Here is a 24,851-nt window from a genome sequence, read left to right as displayed (position 1 = left end):
TAAAACGTCCCGCAAAATGCGATTTACTCCGTACTAATTCAGATATTTGCAACGTACTGAAAACATTTTTTTTTTTCATATTTCGACGAAATGACGCATACTGAAAAGTGAAGCACCAACACTCAAAAGTGAAGTCTCAACACGAAGTTGGTTAGTAATGTACTCGATGCGATTTTATACACAGTAACACCACCTGTTGTAAACATTCATTTATAGGCATGATAAATAAAATTGCTGATAAATCTGTACTTGTTATGTCAGAACGTATTGTTGGGTAGGTTTAGAATTTCACTATATTCTACCTAAATATCCGAGTTTTTTTTTAGAATTTACGCTATTACTCAATTTGTCATCGCATAGATTTAATTCAAATATATTAGAATACAGCTCTTAATACTATTTATAGTGTTGGGAACAATCGACTGAGATCGACTATCGACTGTTTAGTAATTGACTACTTTTTACTATCGACTGTTTCAGTTGCTATTTTTGGTTCGACTGTTTTTACTAGTAACTGTTTTCAGCCGCTACTTTTGGTCCGTCTGATTTTATTACTATTTACTATCGACTGTTTCAGTCGTTTACTTTTAGTTACTATTTTCTGTTCTACTAGTTCATTCGACTGACTGTTAATGTTATGACCTTGTCGTCCTATTTATTATATATTTTTTGTAGTTTGCTTATGAATAGCTATATATTGTAAATTAATATAGCAGCATTTTGGAACGCTAGTTTTCGAGGGCAAAAAAATTAAATTGTAAATGATAAATAGTAAGATACTGTTGACTGGCGTAATAGGTAATACTTTGGGCTGGTATAATAGGTAATACAAAAGTATAAACTCTCACGATCTTTGTCCAAGCCTCTTGTTTTTCAAAACTAAAGTTAGGTTCCAAAGGTTTCAGAAATTGCATCGATCCAAAAGATTTGAAGAATTTTTTGCAGTTGTTAAATTTTTTTAAAATTATTAACGGTAAAGAGGTGAATAAAGTATATTAAATATTTGTAATAAATACATTTTCTGATAGGAAAACTCTATAAAGGCTATTAAGAAGAGCACCACCGTTTTTATTTGTTAACGAATGGACTATCTTAACAGAATGTGTTCAACTTTTAAAGCCCATTGAAATAATGACCACCGAGTTATCTGGTGAAAGATATCCCAACGATGTCTTTAATGATACCGTTAGTTAATAAGAAGACTGCAACATTCCATCAAATCCAAGATTTTAACAAGTGAATGGGGAAAAATAACAAAATTGTCTATTAGATGTCATCAATAAAAGACTGACAATTTTAGAAATGAACACGATATGCGGGAAATCCACATTTTTAGATCTTAGATTTATAATAGCAGAATTTGGTGTTGCAAATAATGCTGAGGCGATACAAAAAGTTATCACAAGAGGTATCTTCCATTCTAACTTCAAAAATACAAATATAATTCCACAACTCGAAGTCCAAAACACAACTACTGACCAAGAATGTATTGACATCTGGAGATATTTTGATAAAGAAATGGCTAGAATGAGAGAAGTAATTACTTCAAGTACTGCAGCAACTTTACAGATTTAGTGGTATTTGGAAATTCCATTTATTGGGCGTTTAGATCACCCATTGGATTTTTGGAAAGCCCATAAGATGAAACTACCTGAATTATATCAGTTACACATAAAATATTCCTCTATATCCGCAACATCTGTCCGGTTTTGTTTAAGTTGTATTGTACTATTTATATTTATTATACTATGTTATTTAAAAATAGCAATTAATATATTAAAACACGATAAAATATTTGTGGTGTTATTATTCCATTTCTTTTTACACATCCACAGAACATTCAGTATAAAAGTAATCCTACTTCCTTTAAAATTATATTATTTATTACATGTTAATTGAAATTAGTAATTTTCTTTCCTTTCCTTTTTTAAATTTATCACGTGAATGTATATATATATATATATATATATATATATATATACATCTTTGTCTCGTTTATATATATATATACATCTTTGTCTCGTTTATACTACCATTAGAGAATATAAACACATTTAAAATTAACTGCTCCAAGCATTTATCTCCGTCCTTTCCTATCTCACATTTTATACAGTCAAGAATTCGTAAATCTTCGTCTGACATCACGAATGAAAAAAAACAGTCGAACCGTGTATTTGATTGAAAATAGTAATTACTGTTTTCAGTCGCTATTTTATTGACTATCGACTGTTTCTATTGTTTTCAGTCGATAGTTCCCAACGCTAACTATTTATAAAATCTGTCGAAACCACTAAATTAGCTTTTAGCGTTATCAGATTGAAATATAGGGGTTTTCAATAAGACCGTGTGTATGATGAAAGAGAATGAGCTCCCCTCACCTTATGTGTTCTTAGGCGTGTGGAGTTGTTTTATTTTTAAATTAAAAAAACCAAGTATCGAGATATATAATGCGTTGAATATCAGGTATATATAAATGTCGAGATTTCTGTCTGAAATCATGCATTTGTGGCACAAATTACTTTTTTGTTTCATGTTTCTTCAAAAGAAAATGTCATCGTTTGCTGGTAGAGACGGTGAGCATCTTCAAATCATAAAATCATGTGAAATAGTGTTTGAATCAAAGAACATCATTTACATCAAAGAACATCCTAGTAAGTCGAAAACGTTTGAAGATATAAATTGCAGTAGTTGAAGATTCAACACGAACTCAGAAACAATTGAATTTGTGCCGAATCACAATTTGAGAATAATTACAAGCGATGGAATGGTGCCAAAAGATGCGTCGAATAATAGCGGGTAATGCAAGGCCGAATTGCTTTGGTCTCAAGAGCATGTTCTATGTCTTGTGGAACCAGGTTGGTGTCGTATATTATGAACTGTCGAAACCTGGAGAAACTAGTGTTAATACTGATGGTTACCGAAAATAAATCTTAAATTTTAACATAATAAGTTAATTTTGCAGCATGACAACAAAGGAGTGTTGAACTTACTTGGATGGCAAGTTTTATCGCAGTCGCCGTACTCTCCAGACCTGCCTCTATCCCACTGCCTTTTCGTATTGATTAGACACTCGTTTACAGACTAGCACTTCGATTTCAAATAAGTTAAAAAATGGCTCGATGAATTTATAGCTCAAAGGAGAAACTGTTTTTTTTTTGAATAGTATCCTGAATAGTATTGCCTGAGAGACGGGCAAAATGTATAGAATCAAATGGCTTGAATACTGTGAATAAATAAATTTTAACTATTCGTTGGAATAACATATTTTCTTAGCGAAATATCTGGAAATGAATTACCGACACACCTGGTGTAACATTGTTTAAATATCCGTCGTCTTTTACTCTGCTCTATTTTAAGGACATCAGTCGATTGCAGCTTATTGCCATAGACCTGTGACTTCATAAACTTCTTATGAGCTGTGATTGGTGGAAATTATACAAACTATATATCTAAAAGTTGTTATCTGGATGTATTAATGATAATATGGTTTGTATAAATAACATAATAATAAGTGATACACAAATTAAATAAGTGTTTACACAATATATCCTATCGGCAATTAATCTAACATATGTCGATAGGATATATACCATGCAGGTGTAACAAAATTTTTATTATACATTAATTTATGTATATAATATTTTATATTGTTAGCCCTGAAAAAAAGGTTTTCTTCAAAAAATCTAATCTCTAAAAAATATGAAAATAATAGCTAAGCGGTATTTAACAATAAAAATAATATTTAAACAAAAGTATATAGCCAAATATAATTTATTTTAGCACAATAATACTTAAGTATAAGTATCTAATAATAGTATATTGAATCTTAGAGGTAGATAAAGTTCTAGGCGAGTTTTATTATGTGGCGATATCTCTCTGTAGGCCTATCTACCCAAATAATTGATACGTTTTTTCCTTTAACCCAAATAATTCATAACGATTAAGTTTTCATTCATTTGTCCTGAGTAATACCAACATTTATTCTTCAAAGCACGCTTTTGCGAACAACGGCGATGTTCTCAATTTATCTGGTTTTTCTTTACTTATCAACTTTGAAAGACATCTGTCATAGAATAGACGTAATGCGCCCAACATTTGCAGTGGTTTTGAACGCTCATTGTAATAATAAAGTTTTTTCATTTGATCATGCTGCTCAATCGTGTGACTTCTTATGGTAGTTTGCTGTCAATTACTGAATAATAAATAATACGTTAAACAAGCCAGCTGCCAAAGCAATATGGCTGTCACAGGTGGCTCCACATCGACCAGTCCCAATTGAAAAACCCTATACGAGTCAGTAAATTAAGATTGTGACTGTTGAAAATATGTAACCCGTCCACCATCTGTGGATCTGTAAATAAAAAATGATCTTATATGATCATTAGAAATGTTTCTGCGCTATATCAGTTTTTTTAGTATTCTCTACTGGTTTGTAAGGCATTTTTTAAAGGCACGCCTTGTTCTTTTTCAACCTTGGTCGTAACATTGTTACTCTGATTGAACGTTAAACCGAACGGTGTATATAAATAATTTTCGCGAATCATAATTGATTTGGTTACCAGATTACGTAATTTTGCTGCTGTATTAGAATCACTCTGTGTCTGTACATCTACGACTCCGCCCATTTTTTGATAAATAAAAAAACATTTTTGTTCGTGCAGCGAACTTGATTCAAAGTATATTCGATGGGCAGTTACAGTATTTGTTCGTCTTTCATCAAGCACTAATCATCGTGCTTTCCTCGGCTTTCTAAATTTCTAACCTGTTGAAATACGAATCGATAGAAATAAAAGAGAATCTGTAAGGAGTAAGAGAAGGTATAATGTCCTGTAAACAGCGTGGTAGTTATTCAAGTATATTTTAACAATTTTATGGTACAAAATGAATTCGTTATATATATTCAGTTATTCTAATTCTTCCCTCTCTTCTCGTTAGCTTGCTTCAACAGATCACTTACCGACGACACTAACTCATAATAGATTACCTTGACTTTTGTATCTGATTTTATCTGTATTTGATTTTGACGAATGAAGACGAAGAATTGGAACTCCAAACCCTTATTTTATATATTTGACTTTTTAATTCAATTTACTGTTATTCGACTTTTGAAACCATTCAAATTAAAAAATATCCAACAAATAAGCTTATTCGTTCCAAAAGTCTATTAATTTTTTCAAGGTTATATTGTTGATATTTAATTTTACAATATCACGTTTTACATTTGTTTAACGCAACAAATTTATTTTTCATCTAATAACATTTCATGTAAATGTTTCTAGGATAGAAAATGTATATTGAAGTTAGTTCTTTTATGCGTTGAACGTATCTATTTTGTATCTTTTTTCAGTGATTTACCAGAGGATCGTTCGTCGGTACTGCTCCTCAGTGTGACCAGAGTACCTACATCGCCGAAGCCACAGAGGAGACCGTTTTCACTTCCTCTCGCATTCGGGGTGGTATCAAGTTGTTCAAAATCACCACAGGTGAGTGTAAAAACTAATTTGTACGATAATTTGTAATTTGTAAACTAAACGAATGTAACGAAATAAGGGCCTGTTTTGGACAAACTCGTTTATTAGTAATTATCTTTGATTTTGTACTGTGTTTCACATGATCAAGAGACATATTCAATGAGTGGTTTAAGTGTTTTCTTTATGTCCTTGAAAAAAAAAACTAGTGCAAGCCTTTAATTACTCTATAAGTCTGCAAAATGCTTTCTTTTCATACACAGGGTATATTTTAGTAACAAATAACAAAAGTGTTCAAATATGATACGTTATTTTCTACCATTATATTATATAAACTATTAATATTATAAAATTATATAAACAAATCAATATTGTTCTCATTTTTTTATTTCCCCAATGGATTTAGCTCATATTAGACTTAGACTGTATAAAATATAATATGAATACTAGCGCAGTGATTTGACTTTAAAAAAATCGCAAAAAGATCCTATAAACATTCCACAAGATTCACAAAACGTGTTCTACTTTCACATACCTGCACTCTATATAACACAGAAGCTTCCATTCTAATCATCATGAAGTTTCTACCGCTTATTTCATTATCGAATCCTTCACTAGATGGGAAGGTTTAATTTGGATTATTACATGGCTAGAGCTAAGATTACATTGGACACTGATCCGTGCATGTTCGGACGGAATGTAGCCGCACATATATTTGATTTCAGTGGTTGGATTAGATGAGTAGTCGCTTCGGCGGTACATTATTAAAATTGGAACGTTACAGAGAAGATTAGCATGGCCTCTGTGCAAGGATGACACACAAAATCGTTAAGTGTTCCACATTATTAGCCTATTGCAGAAATGTCTTGATTCCTTTCCCTTATGGACAAAATAAAATGGATTATCGTTCTTTCTCTCCCAACAAGTCCAATAGCGTGCACTTCTGTAGGATAAGGAATTATCTTAGAGTGAGCGCTTTATGGATTGGTGGAAGTAACATAATAACACTGAACACAAATTTTTGGCGCTTATATTTGATTCTCGCCTCAGTAGCAGATATCAACCTGCTTCCAACATTGGGGTACTCATAGAACCACATTATTAAATATCTACAAAACTTTAACGCTGAGCAAATTGTAATACGGCAGTCAATGCTTTTTTTCTGCCGCCCCTTCATATATAAATAAATTGAATACAATCCACAATACAGCGCTGATAATCGCCCTGGGAGCTTTCCACACCAACCCAATCGACAGCTTGTATTGCGAAACAAAGATCCCCTCTCGTATCTAGATGCGAATTGCTTCTCTCTACAGACTCTTCTTCCCGCTAAGTACTAGCATTAACTTCTCCGGGCACAAGCATAAAGGTTTAGTTTTTATATATATATATATATATATATATATATATATATATATATAAATATATATATATATATATATATATATATATAAATATATATATATATATATATATATATATATATGTATATACATATATATATATATATATATATATATATATGCCATGCTAAATCGTCACTTTGCGATATTAGTCTTCGTGAAAAAATCAATAATTGAGTTTTTGAACGAGCTATGTGTGCTGTGGCCCCATCTTGCTGAAACCACATGTCCTCTAGTCCTTGCTCTTCCATTTCAGGCACAAGAGAATTTCGAATCATGTTGGTACCGTTCAGCAGTAACAGTAACTGCATCAACTAGGTCATTATCAAAAAAATAGGGACCAATGATGCGGTTGTTTTTAGTGGATGCAATGATGTTTCATTAACTAATTGAGGATTTTGTGTTCCCCAAAATCGACTGTTCTGTTTATTGGCGTGGCCGCTGAGAAGAAAATGGGCTTCATCGCTCATTGTCAATTTAGACGAAAAATCTTCAATTTCACCAGGCAGCCTTAGGATTGCATTACTGTACTCAACTCGTTGATCAGGATCTCTCGGTAGCAATTTTTGTACTAATTGAATTTTGTACGCGAACATTTTCAAACCAATTTTCAAAATTCGCCTTAAACTGCGTGCAGAAATGTGTAACTGTGAACCACGTCTCCGAATTGATGTTTCTAGCTACTCTGCAACACTATCGCGCACCAGACTCACATTTTTAGCGTTACGAAACATCCGTTGTCTTCCAGAACGAGGCTTGTCTGCTGTCGTACCGTACCATCGAAAATTCGCATGTAAACGATAAATTGTGGTTTTGTTGGGCTCTGGACGATTAGGATATTTTTATATTTAAATATTGTTAATGTAATTAACGAAAAAGTGCTCGTTCTTGTGGCATATTTTTATCCATAATAAAATTTCGATGTCTACACAACACAATGGTTAAAGCGAAACTGAACTTAACGTCTCATAACCAAGATGGTGCGTAACTAAAATGGTGGCGAGACTTTTGTCCCACTTATTACATAACAAAAATATTATACATTTTGTAAAACTGAGAATAGTTCCTAAATAGCCCAGGAGGCTGACGGGTCCTTAATAAATACATAAATAAATATATTAGATCATATTAATAATGCAATGTCGAGTTTATTAAAATGGATGGCCAGCTGCAATTCTTCTCGGAATAGATTCGTAGAGTGTCTCAACATTTTCCAACGGAATATTGTACCATTCTTGTAACAAAACATCCGATTGCTTCAATTACGTTTGATTCTGGCGTGGGAAGACTTTTCATGATATTCTCATACTCCTTAAACTAAGACTGAAGATTTGTGTCTGTGCATATGGCCGCATTATCATCTTAAAATGCAACAGTGTTTGGCAGCAATATGCTGGTCATAGTAAGAACTTCATCATTGAGGATGTCGAGTGATGTGAATAAGAGGACTAAATGAAAATCACGATGTTGCCGTCCAAATCATAACGGAAACTCCCCCATACTTGACTGTAGGAAACAGGCAGTCCGGTAGACTTCTTTTGGTGTTCTCCATATATAAACTCGACTTTTTGTAGGAAAATTAAAGTACACAATGATTCATCGGAGCATACCACATTGTTCCAATCATCAAGAGTCCATGCAGTATGATCTCCGCTACACTTCCTTCGCAGCTTCGCGTAGGGTTCGGTGAAAGGTTTCGCAATTTCAGAAATGAATGAATCTTAATTTTCTTTCAATTTCCATGAATGTTCCCTTTGTGGAGCTCCCGCCCTGCTGTTTTTCTCGAAACAGTATTACTCAAGTGTTGTGCTTTTGCAGTGGTAGTTTTTGGTCGGTCTCTGTCAGTTAACTTTAGGTGTCGCCTACTATTTATTCTACGACTATTTGATGTTATCTTATATATCATATTTTGAAAGTATTCTAAATATTTCTTTATGCAGTGTAAGGAGAAATCCTCCAGAAAATGAAATTTCTATTTTTATGTATCTGCTACGTGTACGTCCGAGTAAAAACGCACCAACCTGCATCCGATAATTACGAATCTATGGTACAGTGATACTTTTATTGATCCATTTACATCATTTGTGGCAGAATGAAATTCGTTTCATTTTCATGGAGAAACGATCATTATTTAAATAATCTTGCTATATTCTAACATTTTCCTTGCCTACTTTATAGCCAGACTTTGTCCTGAATCCTGTCCGTGAGTACGGACTTTTACCAGACATTAAAAAGTTGTTTTATTGTGTGCAAATGATGTACGTACGAAACAATTTAAGGAATAAACTATTGTTTTGAAATTTAAAACTTTCTCAAAGCCATAAAACGGGATCTGTTCTCGTTGGCGTAGCAATGATATTACCGTTCAAAATACAATACTGTTTCAGTAATCAGAGAACGTTGAATATTGAAATTAACGGTGATTACTGCTGGTCAAGAAGCATTCGCAATATATTATTTTAAATAATTAGTAATTAAATTATTAGTTAAAACAGTTTTTTGTCAGAATCATTGTTATTATGAAGGTATTCTCAATGTAGGAAATATGCCCACCAAATTTTGTTGACGAATGAAAATGCGTTGTTTTTTCTTATTTGATTTTTTGGTTACCAACACTTCACCGTACATTTTTTTAAAATTAATTACATCTTACATTAGATAACAGGTCAATTGAAAAGTCCCCGTCCTGACTCATAGATGGCGCTACTAGAATTAAATGCATATGTTTTTAGTTAGTTCTAACCCTTAAAAGATGCGTATATAAATTTGACAGCTGTCGGATCATTAGTCTGTGAATTATAGCATTTTGAGTGAAGCAACTTTAATATAAAAGATAAAATATTACTTTTTGAAGGGAAAAAATACAGTTGAAGTAAAAACTTGGTTTGATCCGAGTTTCCAGACACTGCCCCAGGAAAATTAACCATCAAGGATTGGTATGCTAAGTTTAGACGTTGTGAAATGAACACCGAAGACGATGAACGCACTGGACGCCCAAAATAGGTTGTTAATTTTAGGGGAATAATTTTCATTGACTACCTTGAAAAAGGAAGGACCATCAACAGCGACTATTACATAGCGTTATTGGATCGTTTGTAGGACGAAATCGCCAAAAAACGGCCGCATTTGAAGAAAAAGATAGTGCTGCTTCACCAAAACAATGCACCGTGTCGTAAACCCACGAATTCATGCCGAAGACGGATGCCTTTAAGTGATTTAATTAATTTTTTGTCATTTCGCCGCAACGCAAATTAGCATGAACAGATTTGAAAGTATTAAGCTGTATTTTTCAGTCTCTAGTCCATTTGGTGATTTTGTAGATCTGCCAAATTTCCACCTGTACTTATTCTACGGCCTTAGGTAGAGATATATCTTTCGCCATGATAACTGTGCCTTCAGCAAGTTCTCCCAAATATTGTTTCTTTTGTTGTTGGGATTTCAGCAGTGTAAAACAGATACAGGAGTGGTCCCAAGACGGTATCTTCGGGAACTTCAGCCGAAATAGATTTAAGTGTTGGGAATGTCCCTTCGCGTGAGACTCTAAATTTTCTTTCGAAAAGATATAACTCCAGCAGTTAGCAATAGACCCGCAGTATCAATTTGCTCGTCTTATAAATTAGCCCCAAAAACTGATGAAACCTCGAGGAATATTGCAGGACAGTATTTCTTTTCTTCAAATGCCTTCTGAACAATCGCTGTTACTCAGTGCACTTGGTCGATTGCTGAGTGGTGATTTCGAAATACAAACTGAAAATTTGGTATTTCTATAAATGGTTTAATAAGTTTTAAAACAGTTTCTCAAATAATTTTGATATCGCAGGTAGCAGCGAAATAGACCTGTAAGATTCGACTTGTCCTGCCGATTTGTAAGGTTTTTAAGTTCATAATTATTCGAGCATCCTTAAACCATTTCGGAACATGCTTCAGTCTCAAACAGGCTTTTAATTTGTATGTGAACTTGATGATTGTTTTTCGTGGCAGCTCTTTCAATAGCCCGAATGAAATATCATCAATTCCATGATCCTTTTTAGGATTGAGGTTGTTATCAATTTCTGCGGCAAGTTCCATTGGAGAAATCAGATTTCAATCATTTTTAACAGGCGGTACTCTAATAATTGGTCTCCGAATTGCTTTTCATAGCTAGTAATTTTTGCTTTCGGACTCAATTAACTTACAATTTTCGAATAATTTTATTTATACTTTTTAATATTTTGATTTGTCTGATTACGAATTCTATGGAATTTTCCAGCTTTTTGTCTTTCTTTTATAAATTCCCTAATTTCGATGGGGTAATTTTCCTCATAATCTGATTTCTCTCTTGGTGTTAGGGTAGATTCTTTTGCAGCTGACCGAATTTGTTCAATTATATTTAGGTTTAAACTGATTTGTTCTTGAATTATTTGACCCAGTTAGTAAATTTGTTTGTAAATTGTAGTTCGCATAAGCTCTCGATTTTTATTTAATTTAATGAGGTTTCTTTCGAAATGTTAAATTCTAGTAGGTCTGGCATTTTATTACTGTGGGTAGGTCAGTAATTGGGTTCGCATTCTGAATGAGAGTTAAAATCGGTTATATTAATTGAGTTGAGTAATTAATTTCCTGTTCCAGGTGTTTAACACTGAAAACCGATCTTGAAAACCGAATCCGAATAATCAACGTTGGGCCTAATTTTGAAAATAGGTCTTTGTATTGTTATTTCTTGGTTGTTGCATTTTGTGTCTTGGTGGGCAGTATATAGCGCCAATGTTTATTTCAGCTCCGTTCTTTTCAACGCTAATAATATAACCCTTTATAAACACGACACATGCTACAAAAAATTCTCGAACATTATCATATATTAATAAAAATAACACGGTCAGAATGAAATTGCTCAAGTGCGATGAGTAGTACGCCGACTATTTTAAATATTTGGCAACGCTCGATCGTTTATTTTTAAGTGATACTTCTCTGAAAACAAAATATATGTGGGTCAACAAACTTCTTCGACGATTGGGAAATGATTGACGTGCGATTTCACTCCGTCACTCCCACAATAAATTGGCAATCATGTTTGCAGATCATTTTTTATTTATTCTGAGGCCGGTTTCTTAACGATGACAATATTCTACCGTATTATTATTATTGATGACCCCTAATTATTTTCTTTAGTATGTATAAATTGATGTTATTTTTTAACGACATTATTCGTTCATTGCACTAGACCTAACGTAAATTTTTTATTTTTTATTAAATAATATCTATTAATTTTTGGTAATAAATTACAACCTAAACAATACTTTTTTTATATAAATTTTAAAATCTCCTTTTACCAGCGAGGGTTTATCTGGACTGGACCTACTGTTTATGTGCTTCGAACCACGGTCCTCGGCATTAAGCCTGCTGACTGGCGAGTGACCAATTTAAAAATTATTCCAGAAGACATCCGTTCTTACCCAGCCTGGTTACTGACGTGACTGGGATCATTTTCTTTGTCGGATTTTGCACTCTTACCTAGGACAATCACAAATATTAAACAATAATTTTAACATACATTTTACAACCATGCCCCAGCAGGATTCGAACCCTCGACTATCACAACAGTAGGTGGACTGTTCTGTCGCCTTTACCACTACGCCAACCAAGTCGACTAAACAATACCTGTTTATTTAATAATATTATGCAGTTCTAAATTGCTACAAAAATCTAAAAATTTTCTCTACATCAACTTCTTTGTACCAATACGACGGGAAATCAAATATAACGGAATATACAAACTAAACATTTAAAAATTTTCAATGTAGTTATTTCCATGCTTTACACACTTTTGCCACCGATGTGGAAGCTTGAATATTCCTTCTTCATAAAAAGTTTGAGGGCGAGTTGTCTGCCAATTGCACACATACTCCTTAACTTCTTCTGTTTTCAAATATTTCGCCTCCAAGTGCTTCTTTCTAGGGCGCAAACAAAAACTAGCCACAAGATGACAAGTCAGGGGTATAAGGAGGGTGCTCGAGGGTTTCCCAGCGCATTTCTTCCAATGTATTTTTTATCAAACTGCGGTGTGTTCTTTTAAAGCCGAGTTGATTAGTGATGATGGACACTTCCATAGATGATATTTCTGATGAGATTTCTTCAACCCTTAACCGGCTTCAATAAGCTATCGAACAGCACGGAAGTTGTCCTTTGTGAGACTTGTTCGTGGCCGTTGATCAGGACTTTTATTTTCGACACGTTCTTGCCCATCCCTGAATGCTCTGACCCACGTATACACTCAATTCTGAGACAGTGTAGCATCCCCCAACTATGCCTTCAAGCAAGTGAAAATTTTCGATGATTTAACACCTTCATTGCTTAGAAACTTTATGATGATGCGTTGTGTGACAGACGAAGGTACCTCGTGCTCATGCATGGCTGTACTGCGAACAGAACCGAGCACAGCTGCTCCTCACATACGCTTGTTCTCTCCTTACAAACCAAAGAACCTCGAGCATCAAATCCTCTAAATTGGAATTTCGCGCTAAGCTAAATAGTAATTAATGACTTGATTGTGAGCCTTTTAGAGATTTCAAGGCATTCGACGTGTCTTTGTTTCTTTATTTTTGCATATTAGTTCATGTAATTCATGCCAAAATTTGTATTTCGTATGTTTTCTAATATCTGGCCATCTATCTTTTTTGTGCAACTGCGATTCCAACGAGCACAGTGTAAAAATTCGCATATAATCAATCGCGACAAACGACAAATAGATATTGCTGTACAGATAACAGAAAAGTAAATACCGTAAATACAGTAAAGTAAATAAAAGAAGTAATTGTTGAATGTGCCACTAATGGTTACGATAGTTCCATTATTTGTGTGCGAATATGAAATGATTTGGTTAAATCTATTTGAGATTCAAAATGGTGTTCGACAAGGAGCCTCTCCACTGCTTTTCAACATAGTGAATGCAATTATGAAAGTGTTTTTAAGAACAGACTCTATGATGCTACAAACTCCTTGATCGATATGATGAGGCTTCTAGTATTCTTATGATATAGTTTGTGTTACAGAGTATTGACAACTGACGGGATCTAAGCAAGTACAAGAGTTCAAGTATTTGGGGTTAGTAATGCTTTTGCTTCTCTAAGATGGTGCGCGTACTAGAGAGGAAATATCTCATCCGAGTCTGAGGTTTTTCAAATGTGATACTAAGGCAATTAGATTTTACATATTTCTCTTCGAAATAGTATTAAAGATTATGTTATTACTATGACGATGATCATAGGAGACGTAACAGGTCCTGTGGCAGCAACAGCAGCATATTGGTTGAGAAGTAGATACTCGCCCTAAAGGTCGACTGTCGATTGATGCGAATGGTCAGCTTTACTATCATTTGACGGTTTACTCAGGGTGTGAATACAGTGAAGTTTAACTCTCGTTTAAATTGCCGTGTGGCATTGTTTAGTTTTTTTTTCTTGGGAATTCTTTATGGAAATTCAGTTTGATGGAGAGCTCTAAAATATATCTAGGATAATTACCACTTTTACTTTGTGAGATAATACTAGGGGTATTCTCCCATGGAATGTTGTTGACAAGTACCTCTTGTACGTAATCTAACTTCGCGTCGTTTCACGTTTTGTAGTACTAACACTCAGGATAGGAAAATGATAAGCTTCCTCTATGCGCGTGTGTAATTTACAAGCACAATTCGTACTATAAAGAAGTCAATCTGGGATTTTATTTGAATCCGTCAGTACGTTGGTTTGCCAGTTGTTAATATTAGGCATTTCAGTTGACTGACTGCTGGTAGAAATTGTTTTGGGACCTTAGACTGCGGATTTAACTTTTACGGAGACTAGCTTGAAATTTCTGCATTTTGTTCTGTGTTCTTCTTTATCTCACTATTACGGCACTGTCACTTTTGACTGTATTTCACGGATGTACTACATAGTATACCGATAATGAGACATATGTCAAAGGCCTCTATGTTGAGCACAGATTAAAACTCTTGATGTTGCCCATGACGCACCCTATTCCATGATTTTAAGGTAACTTGCTATTATGGTTTTTGCTCTTCTTAAAAGCACTTCTAGCGGTATATTCAAGCTTATTAAATTTAATTAAACATTATTATTAGGCCAGCCACCGATTTCAATCATTGTGGACCGGTTTTCAACAAATAATAACACATAAAAGTTTATTAGCAATTTTTTTCATCGGGCCAAGCCACCAACAAGCAATATTACTTCAGCGCTTTAGGTCATTTGCTGCGTGAATTTATTCGTCTCAAAAGGCAGGACTTGTGACCTGATAACATTTGCTTTGTTTGATTGTCATAACGAAGATGCTTGTTTTTCTTCAAAAATTATTGATCATTAAAATTTTTAATCATTATGTTATGATCCTTTTGGTTCGATATCTTTTGGAGACATCTTTTTGATTCGACTGAGCATATTAAAACCGAATAGACTGATTTATATTTGTTGATCAATTTTCCAATAGTTTCTGGGGTAAAGTTAATATTAAGAGGTAACATCCGATAAAGAAAACAACCTAACTGTTAACAAATTCGATGAATTTGACATTTCTCTATCTAAGTCTGTATAGTTTATTATATAATAATTTTCTATTGAGTATTATTGAGTTACTCATCAGGGGACGCTTAAAATTACAGTTTCAACATTCATAGTTTTTACTCACATTCTTAAATAACTTTCAGACAGCTTAGCAGTTAATTGATCAATTGTTTCCAAACGTTTACATGCGATGGATCCAAAAGGAGAAAAAACGGCTACCACCTGAACTAACTGAAATTTCTAATTTAAACCCGTTTTAACATTACGGATTCGTTGCTCGGCAGGCAAAAAATAAGTTTTCAAGCGCAAGGTGCCCTTGGTTAGTCTAGGATAACCATCTACATCGACACCGAAGTGGAATATTTATGACTATAAAGTCGTATTAAAAGTTGTATATATGCAACATAAAAAAGTTGTAGAAAGCAAAAAGTCCTCCTGTGTCAACTACGGCTTTTTTTTCTAAAGAAAATCATTTTCCACAGGATAATTATGTAAGATGTGAGAAGGACCAGAAGTTACAGGAAACTAAATTTGGCGAATAAGCTGATTGTGGAAACAGTCCGTAATTTTGTTCACTGCTTTTAGCGATGATAGGGTATCTTGATGGAATTTCTTTTTTCTTCTGTTACCTGTTTTGTCTTTCGTGAAGTTTTGCATTCAATTGTTTAAAATAATAATTCGAATTTATTGTTTTACCAGTTTGGAGCTATTACTGGAATAAAATTTATTTTGAATCCCACTTTATTGATCGATTTCTGAAGACGAAGTTGCATCGGATCCCTACAGGGTCTTATTGCTTTTTAGCGTCTTACTTTTATTCAAGATCATAATGGTAGATCTCATCAATTTCTTTTTTCTTCTGTTGCCTGTTTTGTTTTTCGCGAAGTTTTGCATCCAATTGTTTAAAATAATAATTCGAATTTATTGTTTTACCAGTTTGGAGCTATTACTGGAATAAAATTCCTACAGGGTCTTATGGCTTTTTAGCGTCTTACTTTTATTCAAGATCATGATGGTAGATCTCATCCATATAATACAGGATAATATTAGTTTACTTAATTCATAAGAACACATATATTATAAAATAATGCTATTTAGTTAAAATAACTGCAATAATATTATTATAGATTTTTAACATACCCAAAAATAATATATTATAAATAGTAAAAGTTTATATAATTTGCAATTTATATAAGATGAACATTTGGAGCTTCAAATATTTTGGTTGTTGGCAACTGTGATCGTTTTTTGAATAGACTGATTAACGTTAATGTGGTAAATAATAATTTATTTTCTAGTTTTCAGCTAAACAATTTAAGAAAAGAGTTTTACAAATGTTTAAATAGTACCAGGTTTGACTCATAGAAACTTCTCTAGAATTCTTAATTATATTAATTATTACTATTGTCTCATTCCTTGATATAATCTACAATAATATATGTGATATATTTAGAATATATTTAACCTGTTGTCAAGAAATATGTACGCGTTAATATGATTATTATCAAATTATTATCAAGTCCAATCAACTGCGTATACGGGATAAGCAGATTCAAATTGATATGAAAGTTAAATATTCGATAACAATATTAAGGTATTTTTAGAGTATTTCCTCATGCCCCCTTGCAATTCTCTTGATTTCTTAACTGACTGTGAGTATCTGAAGGTCTCGATGTAGGAAATCAGTCCTATAGTATTTGGGTGCACCCACAATACTTCTCAGGACATTGTTCTGAAAAATTTGTATTTTGTTTATCTTACACTTTGCAGAATATCCCCATAATTGAACTCCGTATGTCCATATAGGTTTCAATATTGGCTTATATAGTAGCAATTTATTATGTACTGATAATTGTGATTTTCTTCCAATTAGCCAGTACAGTTTCCTATATTTCAATTCCAGTTCTTTTCTTTTCTTCTTTATATGTTCCTTCCAGCGAAGTTTTGCATCGAGATTCATTCCGAGATATTTAGTGTTGTTGCTATATGGAATGATAGTGTTATTTAATGTTATTGGTGCTTGTACGGTATGTTTATAGGTGAACTGCACATGTACAGATTTCCTTTTATTAATTCAAAATGATAGTGAAGATGCTGAGGACTCGAGCGCATGGAGCAATACATAAGCACATCAGCAACCCATAAAAATATGGAGAAAGTGATAAAAGTGTGATTATAAATAGTTGCCGAATCACAATTCATTCAAAATTCGAAAATCAGCTTATGAATTTGGCATCACTATAATAGACCTGGCCACACCTCACTGCTTGTTGTGAATTTTTGGGCAAAAGCAATACTGCAATCGTGCACATTCGCCAGGGTTGTCACCGTATATCTTTTTTGTTCCCAAAAATAAAAAGTCAAAATGGAATCACATTAATCACTGAGAAAAACGAATTTCAGAACTGTTTTGGGTCTTGGAAGAAGCGCTGGCCTAACTACATTCTATCTGATTGGGTTTGTTTTGAAACTGATAACCTTAACGTAGATTATAGATTTTTAAAAAATCCACAAAAGTATAAATCCGCGTTATTTTTTGAATCTATCTCGTATTTGGTGTTGGGTGATAAAAGCAATAATGTGTTAATTTTGTTATTTTAAATTTATTGCTTCTATTGCGCGTGGTGTTTAATTTTAAATGTTCTTTAATTAAATATGACTTAATTTTATCAAAATATTATTTACTGCTATTTTTAAATATTACTCTGGTATTAAACTGACACTACGATGGAAAAAAATTAATATAAGTTACGAAATATGAAGGATTAACACAACACATAGTGTTGTTCTTTTGATTTACAGGGCCGTATTGGCAACTAACTGCCAGATATAACATAAAACCTTTCTAACTTCGACAAATACATATGCCTAACTTTTGAAGTTGATTGTAATCATAATTCGACTTTTTTGTCTTTGAAGCAGGGTTGAAGTTTAAACATATTTTGAACATCTTTCTGTCAGATCATTTTTTTTACTTGTTGTTTTTGATTTTTAATTTAGACTATTACTCTTTTTCCACATCAAACTGCGACTTCTTTATTTACTTAATGAGTACAATGCTTTCTAAAGGGCATAGCATATGAATCCCTACTCTTAAAATATACTTCTATTACAAAAACATGTTTGTCTACCCCGCATTAACTTTTATCACGCAATATAATTTAAAATATGAACCTTCCTAATGGATGCTTCGATTATTTTACCCCTATCATCCTTAATAAGCTATTCCTAATAGACTAATGATTGGATATTCTATTCTCATTTAATGTCAGATGGCATTATGGACTTGAAATCTTGATGATCTACCTGACAGCATGATGTTGTATTCGAATAACTCACTTAAACTCTCGTATCTACTTTAATCGTCAAAATGTCGTTAAGTAATTGATATTTTTTTCTTAGTGATAAAGTATCATTCATTTTATATACCAACTTTTGTTTGTGTAAGATGTGATTGTGAGGAAATATTACAATCAAAACAACAATCCGCCGCTTTACATTGCCAATCTTTCGTATGGCTTGGACACTGTTACAGTCCAATATCTGTTTCTGGAGATCTTTCAAGGGCCATGTTAAGATAAATTGTAAATGTTTCTCTCCGATATCTTATTAAAAATGAAGGGAAGAGCGTAGTTGAGGAACAACTTAGGAACAGAGACGCAGATTCCAATGGTTTAGAACGAATTCCTCACAGACAGTGGCGAAATCGAAAAAATTTTAGGTGGAAGTAGCTCTAGAGAAATACACACTCCCTTGAGCGCCGGCTGTAGATTGACGATGAAAAGTTAAGTTCAAATTAGTCATTAGTCAACGTAGGTTTATATGAATTTAATAAAATGTGTATTTCAATAAGAATCTCAACTGTAAAAAGTCGTAAATTGATCTCGGAGGATACGCCAAAACAGGATGAATATTTTTTTAAAAGAAGGTTCTCCTAAATATCTGATGACACATGAAGAGGCTGCCCCTTCCCCTTTATTACGAACTCCTGGAAACTGGGCAGATTGTGGCTACAGAGCTAGAGAAATAGGCAAGTCATACTCATCATAACAGGAGACCCTCTCAACCTTAGCATGTTCCCCAAACTTGGGCTCATCCGATGATTACCATATATCCATCATCAGTCATATATCATATCAGTGCAACTCAATTTTGTAGATTAGCAGTTCAAAACATTCAACACCTACCACAGGTTTCTTTCGCCAATTAGTCAAAAAAGCAATGAATCTTCAAGATTTACTTCGTATTTTATATTTTTTATATGAAATAAATTTGGTAAAAATGTATAGAAATAAAGTCGTTCATCTAATAGCGATATTCTAATTCTCGTTCATCTATAATATATTTAAAATGTTTCCTGTATTCACGAAACATGCCTTGAACAGACCGATTGATGGGGAATCTGTTCATCGTCTTGTTACATCGTTTTCCCTTCCCATCGGCATTAATTCACAGTCCACAACTGGTGGTTCTGGCGTTTCAAATGATCCGCTGTCGACGATTTATGATGAGACATTCCTTCGCCGCTCTGACAGTCAGGAAATTTACGACACGGTCTTCTTTTAAATTAAGGTAGGCTGAAAACCACAATTAAGTTAACTGGCGGTTCATTTATTTCGTTAGTTTGCCGCGTGTGTTTCGGTACCGAACGATGATTGTGGAGTTTGTCTAAGACGGTGACATTAAACGTAACAAGCGACTCGGCCATCGAACATCACGAGAATTATGCGACTGGTAAGTGATTGATGAAATAGTACGATGACAGTATACGTTTTTTGTTGTCACGACTATTAACGGCGTGTTTGCTGTATTTATACTTAAATACGTATCACATATTAGATTTAGTACAAGAAATTAATTCTTCTTCCAATAGATAGCTTTAATATATTGTAAATAAATACCGCTCCGTAAGAGTCTGATCGGTTTATACTAGAGACAGAATAGACAGACTTAGAATGCGATCTTCCTTGTATAAAGTTGTAGCCAAGTTTTGTCTGAAACACCTGAGGGCGCTCCAAGCGGGTTTATTTACTACAGGGGGAAATTAAAAAAATAGAATTTTAATAAAATATTTTATTTAAATACTTAACATTTGTATAAAACATTTTCAAAATACATTAAAAAAACAATATTTAATCTGACAACTGATAACTTATAAAGTAAAATACTATAAATTAAAAAATAATTTGTTTATCAATTTGTTCAATCAAAGTTTACTTAAAAATACAATATTTGAATTTAGTGAAAATAGAAATTACGTGTTACCATTTTGATTACGAAACCTTTTTCTAATATATTCATATAGATACTTAATTGGACACAATTTTTCTATTGCACTGCCATTTCCCAGGTTGTTGTACACAATTAATCGTTAAAAAAATTACCATTTACTAATATAATATCTAAGTGATATTTTTTGTTAATGTTGTTTTTGTTAATTATTTTGCCAATAAACAAAAAAGTGTAGAGTTAGATTAAACTATATTCGTGGTACCATTAAATAGCATTTAAGTAATATAACATAATAGGAGAATCATTAAAATATATGTAACAATTTTTGTTTCCATCATTACCACATATACACTTAGTTGTTAGTTTTTTTGGTGTTCTTTTCTTTTTCTTTTCTGAATTCTTTTTCAAGATTCCAATATGGGCTGAGAAACAGCTGATTCCAATATTTAACTCGTAACCATATTTTCCTTTTTATAGGTTAAGAGAAATGATCAGTTCAGTTATCGATGTAGATTTTAATGAATTATTATACTATTAAGTTTTCAACTAGGAATTGCATCTTAGTTACTCAACGATCTTTTGAGTCCATAATCATCTGGTCGGTCTGAAATGCAAAGACAAACAGAGAAAAAGATCAGGAAGGTTACTGTTAAAGCTTCCAACTTTTTGAATTTTATCATTGTTTACGTTTAGAAACTGTTTCTATGCTAGAGCAGAATCTTTTGGAAAATAATTAATTTTATTTGAACTTTTACATCCTGCAAAACAACTCTCTTATTATGTTTTTGCTTTTAAACTAATAATATTTACCTTAAAGGCTACAAGTATTACATACATAGCAAATTTCTTTAAAATTTTACACAAAAATGGAGAGAAAAAAACAAATATAACCCAAGATGTCTTGGGTTATATTTATATATATGCATATATATATTATATATATATATATATATGTATATATATATATATATATATATATATATATATATATATATGTATATATATATATATATATATATATATATATATATATATATATGCATACACGGTTTTGTGAAAATATGGATAGAACTTTAGGGTAAATGATGTGGCTCGGTGAATGGAGGTAAAACGAAATGAAACAGTGGTGTTTACATTATGTGACCGTTATTTATTGGCTATATGAAAAAATGTGAAAAATACAATTAGATAAAACGGATGGCAGTAGTCGATGGTGGCATGTCTAAACCAAACAATGGTTGAGCACTGAATGAATGGAAATACCCTTCAATAACATCCCAGATAAACGTCTCGGTGTTGCTAGCTATTCGTTATTGGATTCTAGTTGGCGCTGCTGGCACCCCTCCCGTGTCCAACATCTGGGATTATATTTTGTAGACTGTTATTCCACGATGTAAAATTCAACATGCTTCAAGGTCGCTACAGAACCATAGATATGGCCGATTATAACCACTGTTTCCATTACCCAGTAGCTAGACATTGTATAAAAAACTGTTAACCATTTGGAAAAAGCTGGATACAAAAAGAATGGATGGACTTCATGGACCGAATTTCCAGCTGTGAATCTCTGCCGAATCCAAATAAAATCCACCCATTTTTGAAGCGGATGGTGACTAAATAGTGGATCACTTACGACAATGTTAAGCGAATGCCGGAAGATTATGCTGTGCGTTTGATGTAATGGACAAGGATACTATTTCCCTAACTAACTAAAGGTTAAACCCATAATTCGAGCCATGAACCATGTTCATAGAATTCGTACTATGAACAATTAGGCCGTCTGAAGAAATCAATTGTTCAGAAGCGTCCAATTTTGGTGATTAGGATAGGAATTGTCTTTCATCAAGACAAAACCAGGCCACATACATCTGTAGAGACTCGCCGGAAGAGTCTTATGCATCCACCTTATAGTTCGGATCTGGCACCAAGTCATGACCTGTTTCCGCCCATGGTGAATTGTTTATTAGCGAATTATTCGCCTCAAGATAGGCTTGTGAAAGTATAGTGTCCCAGTTTATGACAATAGGGACAAGGACATAATGGAATTCCCTTCAAAATAGTAACAGGTTATCAAACAATACTGCACACATATTAGAACTAAATAGGCATGGATTTTTTAACATTTACTTATAAATTATATACATACAATACATATAAATCAAACACTATAATAGAAACAGTAATTTGAATTTTTTTATAAGTTATATAATAAGTTAACGCTTAAACGTTAAAAAGTGTTCTTCATCGGTAAACAAATATATTCTCATGATAATCGGGATGAACATTTATCACGTTTCGTGTTCATTTAATGAATATATGCCTTAACTGCTGGTCATCCGACTTCAGTTCTTCCACAGGAGCTGAATTTTGTAGGCTAGCGCACCGAAGTATTTCGTTAAGGTCTCCCAGAAACTTGAATGACACAGATGTAATTCCAGTTCTCATTTAGTGTAAATGTGATAGGAAAACCTTCTATCGTACATCGAATTAACTGATCTAATGACGTCGATCAAGTTTTTACAATTGAACCATAATTTTCCGAAGTAAATCTTCCAATTCCCAATCTATTAGATGCTTGTGTGAATAGTGGTCATAACATAATTTTAAAACTGCATTTATGATATCAATATTATACCGTATCGAAAGAACGGTGTTGGTATGACGGCGGTCCATTTTGGCACGTCTTCGGCATTTAGAAACTATGCGAACCAAATTATGCTGCATCGATCTAAACAACTGGTAATCCATTGTACCCTTTACAACTATTGCAACGTATAGGCGAACATTGTTATGTGCAGAACATAAAAGTGGATGACTTTGCCTCTGTTACTTACTGTTGCTAGTTTTTTTTTGGTCAATACGTCGTTTTGTTGATTTGTTAAATTTACATAGATAGAAATCTACAATAAGAGTTAGAGTTTAATTCGGATTTTGGGTATATCCCACTATATGCACAGCAAGACCTTATCACCATGTATATTTCCCTTCGGTGTCAATGTGGATAACTCCTCTTAGACCAACCTATGACTTTTTGCGTTTTGGTTTATTGTAGTAAATCCGCTTGTTATTGTTGCCAATGTTCAAGCCGCGATGTTGAAATGGTTCGAAATCGCATTTTCAGTCAATTCGTGTGGCAACCAATTTCACATTGTTTGTAAAAGTTTGGAACAGTTGACTCATCAACTGCAATGCTGTATGAAGGCTCTTTGAGAGCTTGAATTGAGTTTTCCTCCAATAAGTGTTGCAATTCATAATCTTCGAACTTTTTTATCCCCCAGGCCATTCTTTCGGTTTAATTTCTGGTCATCGACATCCAAATCATCTCTTTTGAATTGTTAAAACAATAACAGACTGTAGCAACCTTGAGGCATGTCGAATTTTACATCGTAGAATAACGGTCTACAAAATACCCAGAAATATAATCCCAGATGTTGAACACGGGCGGGGTGCCAGCAGCGCCAACTAGAACCAGATAACGAATAGCTGGCGGCAACCCCGAGACGTTTATCTGTCATGTTATTGAAGGGTATTGCGATTCATTCAGTGCTCAACCCTCGTTTGGTTTAGACGTGCCCCCATCGACTGCCCAAGCCTCGTCACCAGATAACGCCGCTGCCATCCGTTTTATCATTTGTATTTTTCACATTTTTATGTAGCCAATAAATAACGGTCACATAATGTAAACACCACTGTTTCATTTCGTTTTACCTCCATTCACCGAGCCACATCATTTACCCTAAAAGACAATTGAGTATGACGGAGCTGCATCATCATAAGTTTCTAAAAGTATTTGATGAGCTTCGTCTTCAAATCAATCAACAGAAATAATAATAAATATATTTTTTTATTAATCTCCTAGAACGTCAACGATCTGCCCGTGGGAAATAAATATTATTATATGATTTCAGTTATATAATATAACTATCCTGACATGTAGTAGATCACTTCAGTAAGTGATCTACCGCACAACTTATAATCTAAATCTTATTCTAGAAGCTATTCTAACTTATTTTAAAGTATATCCTAACTTATTCTAAAATCTATTTTAGCTTATTCTAGAGATTATTAAATCTCACTCTATGTGTCTATTAATCAGTTCGTATGGCAGTTTGCGTTTGAGCCTACGCACTTCACTGTTATCGCGCACATTTAACTATTTGACGAGTGCATTGGGATGCACTAATAGTCTTTCAGAGTACTTCGCACTAATTCTC

At 33.4% G+C, this 24,851-nt stretch overlaps 1 protein-coding gene and 1 non-coding gene across 6 annotated transcripts in view; both read left to right on the top strand.

Moving 5' to 3' along the window:
* vlc (disks large-associated protein 2) overlaps positions 1-24,851 on the top strand; it is a 99,381-nt gene that overhangs the window by 16,502 nt on the left and 58,028 nt on the right. For all 5 annotated transcript variants that reach the window (XM_076411753.1, XM_076411750.1, XM_076411749.1 and 2 more), the window contains one exon: positions 5,348-5,483. In XM_076411753.1, coding sequence (XP_076267868.1) covers positions 5,348-5,483 — 136 coding nt within the window. The remainder of the gene's footprint in view (positions 1-5,347; positions 5,484-24,851) is intronic.
* On the top strand, positions 6,212-6,315 carry LOC143201817 (U6 spliceosomal RNA). The gene has a single exon (XR_013007024.1). It is a non-coding gene; the product is annotated as a U6 spliceosomal RNA (small nuclear RNA).

The sequence above is a fragment of the Rhynchophorus ferrugineus genome, unplaced genomic scaffold, assembly GCF_030347505.1.
Source record: "Rhynchophorus ferrugineus isolate W39M unplaced genomic scaffold, kcgeb_rfMv2 rfM8, whole genome shotgun sequence".
NCBI classification, from domain to species: Eukaryota; Metazoa; Arthropoda; class Insecta; order Coleoptera; family Curculionidae; genus Rhynchophorus; species Rhynchophorus ferrugineus.
The sequence above is the reverse complement of the archived record's forward strand: the minus strand, read 5'-3'. Positions and strand labels throughout refer to the sequence as shown.